Genomic DNA, 11,715 nt, shown 5'->3' on the forward strand with positions numbered 1-11,715 from the left:
ACTCACTGGAGATTGGTCGAACCTCTGCAGAGAGACGTCTGTCCCTGAAGCAGAAAACATCATTAAAAACATTGTTCCTAAAGTCAGTCCTGCAGACCAGACTCACCCTGAACCCAGGTCGTGGCCCAGGTCGTGGCCCAGGTCGTGGCCCAGGTCGTGGCCCAGGTCGTGGCCCAAGTCGTGGTTCAGACACAGGTCTCTCTGGACCAGCAGTTGGACTTGGCTCTGGTTCTGAGTCTCCTGGATGATGTCAAAGACCTCGTTGAAGGTGGCTCCCTGGAGAACCCGACCGTTCCACTGCAGAACCTGGTCTCCTGAAACGAGGATGAGGTCAGAGGTCACAGTGAGATCAGAGGTCACAGTCATGCTAGTCATTAGCTCGAATATATTTTCATTATTTTAATCAACAGAAAATGTTAAAACATTTCAGTTTTAGCTTTAGTTTGTCAGTCATTTAAGTTTAACTGAGTTTCAGGTCAAAGGTCAGAGTGTTACTTGGGCACAGGTCAAAGGTCAGAGTGTTACCTGGGCGCAGGTCAAAGGTCAGAGTGTTACCTGGGCGCAGGTCAAAGGTCAGAGTGTTACCTGGGCGCAGGTCAAAGGTCAGAGTGTTACCTGGGCGCAGGTGTCCCACAGTGTCAGCCAAACTTCCTTTCTTCACTTTAGTGATGAACGCACAGAGACGACCAGAGTCTGTCATCTTTCCCCCGACGACCTGAAACACGAAGGGTCAAAGGTTACCAGAATCATTGTTGAAAGAATCCTTTAACTTGGACAAACTGGACTTTTATAGGTTTTTACACATAAGGGGTAATGACCTTTATGACCTCTGACTGAGATGTTTATCAAGGTCATGACCTTTATGACCTCTGACTGAGATGTTTATCAAGGTCATGACCTTTATGACCTCTGACTGAGATGTTTATCAAGGTCATGACCTTTATAATCTCTGACTGAGATGTTTATCAAGGTCATGACCTTTATGACCTCTGACTGAGATGTTTATCAAGGTCATGACCTTTATGACCTCTGACTGAGATGTGTATCAAGGTCATGACCTTTATAATCTCTGACTGAGATGTTTATCAAGGTCATGACCTTTATGACCTCTGACTGAGATGTGTATCAAGGTCATGACCTTTATGACCTCTGACTGAGATGTTTATCAAGGTCATGACCTTTATGACCTCTGACTGAGATGTTTATCAAGGTCATGACCTTTATGACCTCTGACTGAGATGTGTATCAAGGCTCATGAAGCAGAACTTTCAAGAGAAATAATATCTAAACGATATTAAAGCATTTCTAATCTGGACAAATGCTAAATGTATTAAACACAAATGTGAACGAGAAGCTCATGTTGTTTTGACAGATGGAGAGTGGGAGGAGCTCAAAGTTACATGTTGTAAAAATGTGTCTTGTTTCTTCATAACTCCAGGTCAAAGGTCAAAGGTCTCATTCTTCACAGGGAAATGCAACTGTTGGAGAAACAGCGCCACCAGGAGGTGAACCACTGACGTGTTCTGCGACTGTTACAGACATTTACCTCAGAACTTTACAACTATGAACTTGGGCCTCAGAACTCCTGCCATGGACACAATACATGGATGTGACCTCTGACCTCTCACCTTCAGGCCCAGCAGAGCTCCTGTGTCTTGAGGAACACTTCCGTCCTTCACAGTTTTGTTTAGGACGATGCGTCCGATCAGTCTCTGTCCATCTCTGGATTGGATCCACGAGGCCGGAATCTGGTCTGGACCCTGGTCTGGACCAAGCCACAGTCCGGGGTCCCACCACTGGCTCTGCATGGCTCCTGGGTCACACCACTGGCTCTGCATGGCTCCTGGGTCACACCACTGGCTCTGCATGGCTCCTGGGTCACACCACTGGCTCTGTTTGGCTCCTGGGTCACACCACTGGCTCTGTTTGGCTCCTGGGTCACACCAAACAGCTCCAGTCAGAGCCTGATCCAACAAACGGTTTAAAGATCGACTTTATCACAGACTCAAGGATCTCCCCACATTTAGGTTTTCTCCCCTCAGCGATCACAGGCCGCTGAACACACTAGTTAAACTTTTGTAATTGGGAGTTCTATTGTTAGAGACGTGAAGCTAACAGCTGCTAGCGTTAGGTGTTACCCGGGGGCCAGAATGGGTGACACCGAAGGAAATCTTAGGATCTTAAAGCAGCGTAGGAAGAAGTTCCGTCGAGTGGTGATTCACGCAGGCGGTAACGACGCCCGGCGGAGAGACAATCAGAGGAGCTCAAAGTACAAGTAGCCGCGGTGTGTGACCTAGCGAAGTCGATGTCAGACACTGTAATATTTTCTGCCCAATCGGATCAAAGCTGAACTGAACAGCCTCTTTCAGCATCAACAGCTGGTTCTCTAGATGGTGCCCTCAAAATAAAGTAGTCTTTATTGATAACTGGAGTGTTTTGGGGAAAGCCCGGGCTCATACGCAGGGATGGCCCCTCCCACTTCGGAGGTTACATCCCTATTAGTTTAGAATCTGACCGATAGTCTTAGTCGTGTTAAGTGAGCACCCAGGGATGAGCCCCGGGCGCAGAGCAGCAGTGTAAGACGCTCCTCTGTCGCTGAACTCTCGCCCGCTCTGCGAGTGTTCAGATTCAAGACAGATAGAGACTGTGTGTGTCCCTCGTGTCCCTCGTGTCCCTCGTGTCTCTCGTGTCCCTCGTGTCCCTCGTGTCCCTCGTACAAATAATGCCAAAAAGTCACATCTCAGAAAAACTATTTCAGGCTCAGACCAAATAACTTAAGGAAAATAACAATCACAAATGCATTAACTTCCACTGCTCCGCAGACGACACTCAGCTGTATTCATCAATGAACCTGATCAGGTCACATGATCAGGTCACATGATCAGAGATAAAAACCTGGAGGACACTTAATGATCTGCTTCTTAATCCTGAACAAACTGAGGTCATTGTGCTGGAGGTCATTGTGCTGAAGGTCATTGTGCTGGAGGTCATTGTGCTGAAGGTCATTGTGCTGGAGGTCATTGTGCTGTGGTCATTGTGCTGAAGGTCATTGTGCTGGAGGTCATTGTTCTGTGGTCATTGTGCTGGAGGTCATTGTGCTGGAGGTCATTGTGCTGGAGGTCATTGTGCTGGAGGTCATTGTGCTGTGGTCATTGTGCTGAAGGTCATTGTGCTGAAGGTCATTGTGCTGGAGGTCATTGTGCTGGAGGTCATTGTGCTGGAGGTCATTGTGCTGGAGGTCATTGTGCTGGAGGTCATTGTGCTGGAGGTCATTGTGCTGAAGGTCATTGTGCTGGAGGTCATTGTGCTGGAGGTCATTGTGCTGGAGGTCATTGTGCTGGAGGTCATTGTGCTGTGGTCATTGTGCTGGTCCTAAGCACAAGACGCTCTATCTGAGCAGATAGTCTCAGTGAAGCCTCCAGTTCTACTGTAAGAAACCTCAGAGTCTGATTGGACCAGGAGCTCTCATTTAAAGCTCAGATAAATCAAGTCTGTGAAACAGTCTCTTTCATCTGTGTAATAAAGATCAAATCAGAAGAATCCGGCCTAAAAGTGAAGCTGAAACGTCTCCTGCATCTGTAACGTCTCGATTCTCCTGTAACTCCTGCTCACAGCAGGTCCTAAAAGATCCATAAAAAGCTCTAACTGGTTCAAAATGCAGCAGCAAGATTACAACAGGAACTAAAAGAAGAAGCACATTACACCGGTGCTGGAGTCTCTTCACTGGCTCCTGTCCAGTTTAGAATCACATTTAAACTCCTCCTCCTGATTTACAAAGCCATAAATTACATGGCCCCTCCCACCTCAAAGATGCTCTAGAACCATCTCATCCAAACAGAGCTCTTCACTCTCAAAATGTTGGTCTTCTGGTGGTGTCAAGAGTCTCTAAAAGCACAGTAGGAGGTAGAGCCTTCTGGTGGTGTCAAGAGTCTCTAAAAGCACAGTAGGAGGTAGAGTCCTGTCCATGTTAAAGAGGCGACACAGTCTCTTCATTTAAGTCCAAGGTTAAAACGTTCCTCTTTAAATGACTTATGGTCAGACCAGTTATAACAGAAATATAAACCCACAGTTTCAGCTCCGCTGCCCTAGCAGCAACTCTGGGGGAGGTATAACAGTTTGAGCACTATCCTCTTCTTCTGACTTATTCTATCAAACAATATTTAATTTCTAATTCCACTTGCAAGTTACAGATTACAGTTCATCTGGAACTAACCCAGGTTAAGGACAGAAGGAGGGTCTAAGGACAGAAGGAGGGTCTAAGGACAGAAGGAGGGTCTAAGGACAGAAGGAGGGTCTAAGGACAGAAGGAGGGTCTAAGGACAGAAGGAGGGTCTAAGGACAGAAGGAGGGAGGAGGGTCTAAGGACAGAAGGAGGGTCTAAGGACAGAAGGAGGGTCTAAGGATAGAAGGAGGAGCTAAGGACAGAAGGAGGGTCTAAGGACAGAAGGAGGGTCTAAGGACAGAAGGAGGGTCTAAGGACAGAAGGTGGAGCTAAGGACAGAAGGAGGAGCTAAGGACAGACGGAGGGTCTAAGGACAGAAAGAGGGTCTAAGGACAGAGGGAGGGTCTAAGGACAGAGGGAGGGTCTAAGGACAGAGGGAGGGTCTAAGGACAGAGGGAGGGTCTAAGGACAGAGGACTCTGGGACATCGTCCCTTGTCTCCACAGACATTGTTTGATTCATTTCTCACTGTCTCAGAGGAAACCATTGTTGCACCTGCACCTGCACCTGCACCTGCACCTGCACCTGCACCTGGACCTGGACCTGCACCTGGACCTGCACCTGCACCTGCACCTGCACCTGGACCTGCACCTGGACCTGCACCTGCACCTGCACCTGGACCTGCAACTGCACCTGCACCTGCACCTGGAACTGGACCTGCACCTGCACCTGGACCTGCACCTGCACCTGGACCTGCACCTGGACCTGCACCTGCACCTGCACCTGCACCTGGACCTGCACCTGCATCTGCACCTGCACCTGGACCTGGACCTGCACCTGCACCTACACCTGGACCTGCACCTGCACCTGCACCTGCACCTGCACCTGGACCTGCACCTGCACCTGGACCTGCACCTGGACCTGGACCTGCACCTGCACCTGCACCTGGACCTGCACCTGCATCTGCACCTGCACCTGCACCTGCACCTGGACCTGCACCTGGACCTGGACCCAGCCTCAGGGAAGGACACGCCTCCCCAGCCTCATGGAAGGACACGCCTCCCCAGCCCCATGGAAGGACACGCCTCCCCAGCCTCATGGAAGGACACGCCTCCCCAGCCTCATGGAAGGACACGCCTCCCCAGCCCCATGGAAGGACACGGCTCCTCATGGAAGGACACGCCTCCCCAGCCTCATGGAAGGACACGCCTCCCCAGCCCCATGGAAGGACACGCCTCCCCAGCCTCATGGAAGGACACGCCTCTCCAGCCCCATGGAAGGACACGCCTCCCCAGCGCCATCATCACACTCAAGCGGGCGTGGCCTGAGTCAGATCCCTCACTTCACCATGGACTCTTCCAGGTTTCTGCGCTTATCCCAAAGAGGGTGTAAGGACAGAAGGAGGGTGTAAGGACAGAAGGAGGGTGTAAGGACAGAAGGAGGGTGTAAGGACAGAAGGAGGGTGTAAGGACAGAAGGAGGGTGTAAGGACAGAAGGAGGGTGTAAGGACAGAAGGAGGGTGTAAGGACAGAAGGAGGGTGTAAGGACAGAAGGAGGGTGTAAGGACAGAAGGAGGGTGGAAGGACAGAAGGAGGGTGTAAGGACAGAAGGAGGGTGTAAGGACAGAAGGAGGGTGTAAGGACAGAAGGAGGGTGGAAGGACAGAAGGAGGGTGGAAGGACAGGGGACGTCTGCATCATGGCCCTCGCACCTGCTCCTCGCTCCCAATCAGCTCTCAGGCGCATTTAAGCCTCAGGCAGATGTCTCGAACGCTGTAAACTGTACTCTGACCCACCTCCCCTCCTCCTCTGCACCTCCTCTGCACCTCCCCTCCTCCTCCTCTGCACCTCCTCCTCCTCTCTACCTTCTCTCCACATCTACCACCACAGTCTCCAGGCTCCGGGGGGACACATCTAATACAATCAGATCATGGAGCGCCCATGATGGCTCCGCCTCCCACCGGGGTCTGAGGGCCCATGATGGCTCCGCCTCCCACCGGGGTCTGAGGGCCCATGATGGCTCCGCCTCCCACCGGGGTCTGAGGGCCCATGATGGCTCCGCCTCCCACCGGGGTCTGATTGCCAAATAAACTTTGCAATAAAGTTCACTAAAACATCTTTTCTGCTTTTGTGTCTGAGTCTCTCCAGGTGAATTGGATTCAGCTGAAGGACACGTTACAAAAATAAATTTAATTGAATGTTTAAATCTACAGTTTATTACCGTGTGCTGTGACTCCAGGCATCAGGACCGGGTCAGGACCGGGTCAGGACATAATGTCCACATTACACCGATCCACATATGTCCAAAACAATGAGATGAATCCAAGACTTCACCAAAGCCAAAGGGACAAAGAACAGTAACAACTTCTGGTCCAAATGGTCCTGGGTCCTGGGTCCTGTGTCCTGTGTCCTGTGTCCTGGGTCCTGGGTCCTGGGTCCTGGGTCCTGGGTCCTGGGTCCTGGGTCCTGGGTCCTGGGTCAGGTCTCTGCTTCTTGTGTCTCTGCTGGATCTTTCTTAATCCACTGTCTCTTGATAATCCGCCTAATCCAGGACTCAAATAGGATTTAAACCTTCACTGGGAACGACCTGAGGCTCGGCCAATCACAGAACAGTTTCAGGGTCATGTGTCACAGAGGAACAGCAGCAGCCAAACAGAACCAACACACACACAGGGGGCGCTCTTCCTCTCACACACACAGGGGGCGCTCTTCCTCTCACACACAGGGGGCGCTCTTCCTCTCACACACACAGGGGGCGCTCTTCCTCTCACACACACAGGGGGCGCTCTTCCTCTCACACACAGGGGGCGCTCTTCCTCTCACACACACAGGGGGCGCTCTTCCTCTCACACACAGGGGGCGCTCTTCCTCTCACACACACAGGGGGCGCTCTTCCTCTCACACACACAGGGGGCGCTCTTCCTCACACACACACAGGGGGCGCTCTTCCTCTCACACACAGGGGGCGCTCTTCCTCTCACACACACAGGGGGCGCTCTTCCTCTCACACACACAGGGGGCGCTCTTCCTCTCACACACACAGGGGGCGCTCTTCCTCACACACAGGGGGCGCTCTTCCTCTCACACACAGGGGGCGCTCTTCCTCACACACAGGGGGCGCTCTTCCTCTCACACACACAGGGGGCGCTCTTCCTCTCACACACAGGGGGCGCTCTTCCTCTCACACACAGGGGGCGCTCTTCCTCTCACACACACAGGGGGCGCTCTTACTCTCACACACACACAGGGGGCGCTCTTCCTCACACACAGGGGGCGCTCTTCCTCACACACAGGGGGCGCTCTTCCTCTCACACACACAGGGGGCGCTCTTCCTCTCTCACACACAGGGGGCGCTCTTCCTCTCTCACACACAGGGGGCGCTCTTCCTCTCACACACACAGGGGGCGCTCTTCCTCTCACACACACAGGGGGCGCTCTTCCTCACACACACACAGGGGGCGCTCTTCCTCACACACAGGGGGCGCTCTTCCTCTCACACACACAGGGGGCGCTCTTCCTCTCACACACACAGGGGGCGCTCTTCCTCACACACAGGGGGCGCTCTTCCTCTCACACACACAGGGGGCGCTCTTCCTCTCACACACACAGGGGGCGCTCTTCCTCTCACACACAGGGGGCGCTCTTCCTCTCACACACAGGGGGCGCTCTTCCTCTCACACACAGGGGGCGCTCTTCCTCTCACACACACAGGGGGCGCTCTTCCTCACACACACACAGGGGGCGCTCTTCCTCTCACACACACAGGGGGCGCTCTTCCTCACACACACACAGGGGGCGCTCTTCCTCACACACAGGGGGCGCTCTTCCTCTCACACACAGGGGGCGCTCTTCCTCTCACACACAGGGGGCGCTCTTCCTCTCACACACACAGGGGGCGCTCTTCCTCTCACACACAGGGGGCGCTCTTCCTCTCTCACACAGGGGGCGCTCTTCCTCTCACACACACAGGGGGCGCTCTTCCTCTCACACACACAGGGGGCGCTCTTCCTCACACACACAGGGGGCGCTCTTCCTCTCACACACACAGGGGGCGCTCTTCCTCTCACAGACACAGGGGGCGCTCTTCCTCTCACACACACAGGGGGCGCTCTTCCTCTCACACACAGGGGGCGCTCTTCCTCTCACACACACAGGGGGCGCTCTTCCTCTCACACACAGGGGGCGCTCTTCCTCTCACACACAGGGGGCGCTCTTCCTCTCACAGACACAGGGGGCGCTCTTCCTCTCACACACAGGGGGCGCTCTTCCTCTCACACACAGGGGGCGCTCTTCCTCTCTCACACAGGGGGCGCTCTTCCTCTCACACACACAGGGGGCGCTCTTCCTCTCACACACACAGGGGGCGCTCTTCCTCACACACACAGGGGGCGCTCTTCCTCTCACACACACAGGGGGCGCTCTTCCTCTCACAGACACAGGGGGCGCTCTTCCTCTCACACACACAGGGGGCGCTCTTCCTCACACACACAGGGGGCGCTCTTCCTCTCACACACAGGGGGCGCTCTTCCTCTCACACACACAGGGGGCGCTCTTCCTCTCACACACAGGGGGCGCTCTTCCTCACACACACAGGGGGCGCTCTTCCTCTCACAGACACAGGGGGCGCTCTTCCTCTCACACACACAGGGGGCGCTCTTCCTCACACACACAGGGGGCGCTCTTCCTCTCACACACAGGGGGCGCTCTTCCTCTCACACACACAGGGGGCGCTCTTCCTCACACACACAGGGGGCGCTCTTCCTCTCACACACAGGGGGCGCTCTTCCTCTCACACACAGGGGGCGCTCTTCCTCTCACACACACAGGGGGCGCTCTTCCTCTCACACACACAGGGGGCGCTCTTCCTCGCACACACAGGGGGCGCTCTTCCTCTCACACACAGGGGGCGCTCTTCCTCTCACACACACAGGGGGCGCTCTTCCTCTCACACAAAAGTAAACACCGTGTTCTTAGACTCGTCACTGCCTCGTGTGGTCATGGATGTGTCATGTTAGTGGTGGTGGGAGGGGCAAATGGTATAGATTGGAAGCCTCGATTCTGATTCAGAGTACTACAGTACTTCAGAGTACTACAGTACTACAGAGTACTACAGTACTACAGAGTACTACAGTACTTCAGAGTACTACAGTACTACAGAGTACTACAGTACTTCAGAGTACTACAGTACTTCAGAGTACTACAGTACTACAGAGTACTACAGTACTTCAGAGTACTACAGTACTTCAGAGTACTACAGTACTACAGAGTACTACAGTACTTCAGAGTACTACATTACTACAGAGTACTACAGTACTTCAGAGTACTACAGTACTTCAGAGTACTACAGTACTACAGTACTTCAGAGTACTACAGTACTTCAGAGTACTACAGTACTACAGAGTACTACAGTACTTCAGAGTACTACAGTACTACAGTACTTCAGAGTACTACAGTACTTCAGAGTACTACAGTACTACAGTACTTCAGAGTACTACAGTACTACAGTACTTCAGAGTACTACAGTACTTCAGAGTACTACAGTACTACAGAGTACTACAGTACTTCAGAGTACTACAGTACTTCAGAGTACTACAGTACTACAGAGTACTACAGTACTTCAGAGTACTACAGTACTACAGAGTACTACAGTACTTCAGAGTACTACATTACTACAGAGTACTACAGTACTTCAGAGTACTACAGTACTTCAGAGTACTACAGTACTACAGTACTTCAGAGTACTACAGTACTTCAGAGTACTACAGTACTACAGAGTACTACAGTACTTCAGAGTACTACAGTACTACAGTACTTCAGAGTACTACAGTACTTCAGAGTACTACAGTACTACAGTACTTCAGAGTACTACAGTACTACAGTACTTCAGAGTACTACAGTACTTCAGAGTACTACAGTACTTCAGAGTACTACAGTACTTCAGAGTACTACATAAAAAGGATAGAAAGGGGAAACAGAGAAACATAAACAGACATAAACAGCGTGAATATTATGATGAAATAAAATACAATTATCTAGTTATTTTCACATATTTACAAATCATTTCATATTTAGTGTTTAAATGTTTTGTAATATTAATATTGAACTTTGAGACTCACAAAAAACAAAGATATGAATAAATGACATCATCACATCAAATGGTTCAATGGAAGAAGTTGATTTCAGAAAAGCCACATTTAATAATATACTTTATTTATTGTCTTTACTTTGAGACGTTTACAGTCGACTTCACACACATCGATTACACATTATTTGTAATGTCGTTATGAGATGTATTTATGAGTACAATGTTCTTCTTTTACAAACCACGTTTTGCTTTGTGCATAATTCATGTTTTAATGTAATACTTTCAATGTTTTAATTTGAATAGTTCTTCTGTAGTGAAGCGCTCTTTTTGTGTAAAGAACTATTGTTTTTATGGCCTTTGAGGGCCCCTGAGGGCCGGGCCCCTGAGGGCCGGGCCCCTGAGGGCCGGGCCCCTGAGGGCTGAAGCTTTGAATAATGGAGTCTTTCAAAGATGATTTAAAGCAGAAGTACGTAACCTGCTGCTCTGTGGTGAGAATACACTGTGGAATAAGTCATAAATAATAAAGTGACTTAGTTCTGCTTTAATGACGTCACAAATGTTTTCATTAGACGTGTTCACTTCAAAGTATTTCATTCATTTCCCTTACGTGTTTTACAGTAAACTAAGACTGAGTATGCTAGCTGCTAACGCTTCTTACGATGAGAGTATTATAAATATGAATAAAAATAAACAACATAATTGTACACTTTAAAATAGTTTCAAAATCATTTATTTCTGTAGTTTTGTTCATAGTTTTCTCCCGACCTCCTGGTCCCGATTCAGAGTTTTTAACAGAGTTTTATGACTTTATATCAAACTTAGAGTTAGCCTGGGATAAAGTAGTTATAGCTGGAGACTTTAATATCCAGGTGAACGTGAGTGATGACTCTCTCAGTAATGCCTTCAGCGCCTTGAATGTAAATAAAGCGACTCACACTCTGGATCTTGTCCTAACGTATGGAACAGAGATTAATGACCTCATTGTCTCACTCAAAACTCTATATTGTCAGATCATTTCATAATTACATTTCAGTTTATTCTTAAAGATCATCAGCCACAGAATAAAGTTATAATGAAAAGGACGATACAGTTCAAAGAAATGATAGAGTCAATATTCAACCCTAACCCATTCATGTCATGTGATCATGTCATGTGATCATGTCACGTGATCGTGTCATGTGATCGTGTCATGTGATCATGTCATATGATCATGTCATGTGATCATGTCATGTGATCGTGTCACGTGATCGTGTCACGTGATCGTGTCACGTGATCGTGTCACGTGATCGTGTCACGTGATTGTGTCATGTGATCGTGTCATGTGATCCTGCTGAGAACAGTTAGAAGGATCATTTGGCCCCTCCCACACAGAAGAATATCTAGAAGCTCTTGTCCAATCAGCAGGCTCCGTGTGAGGCCCAAACCAGAGACTATTTACATGTAAGAGAAGTCAACTAAAGTAACACGCTGT

The 11,715-nt window shown here is 50.3% G+C and overlaps 1 protein-coding gene across 1 annotated transcript in view; it reads right to left on the reverse strand.

Moving 5' to 3' along the window:
* rims2b (regulating synaptic membrane exocytosis 2b) overlaps nucleotides 1–6,430 on the reverse strand; it is a 100,259-nt gene extending 93,829 nt beyond the window's left edge. The window contains exons 1-5 of the mRNA XM_072447268.1: nucleotides 6,381–6,430; nucleotides 1,629–1,813; nucleotides 616–715; nucleotides 107–314; nucleotides 7–44 (exon numbers count right to left, since the gene is read on the reverse strand). Coding sequence (XP_072303369.1) covers nucleotides 7–44; nucleotides 107–314; nucleotides 616–715; nucleotides 1,629–1,813; nucleotides 6,381–6,402 — 553 coding nt within the window. The 5' untranslated portion in view covers nucleotides 6,403–6,430. The remainder of the gene's footprint in view (nucleotides 1–6; nucleotides 45–106; nucleotides 315–615; nucleotides 716–1,628; nucleotides 1,814–6,380) is intronic.
* Nucleotides 6,431–11,715: the final 5,285 nt, after the last annotated feature.

The sequence above is a fragment of the Eucyclogobius newberryi genome, unplaced genomic scaffold (genome assembly GCF_026437365.1).
Source record: "Eucyclogobius newberryi isolate DKJ021-1_F unplaced genomic scaffold, fEucNew1.0.hap1 SCAF_16, whole genome shotgun sequence".
Taxonomy (NCBI): domain Eukaryota; kingdom Metazoa; phylum Chordata; class Actinopteri; order Gobiiformes; family Gobiidae; genus Eucyclogobius; species Eucyclogobius newberryi.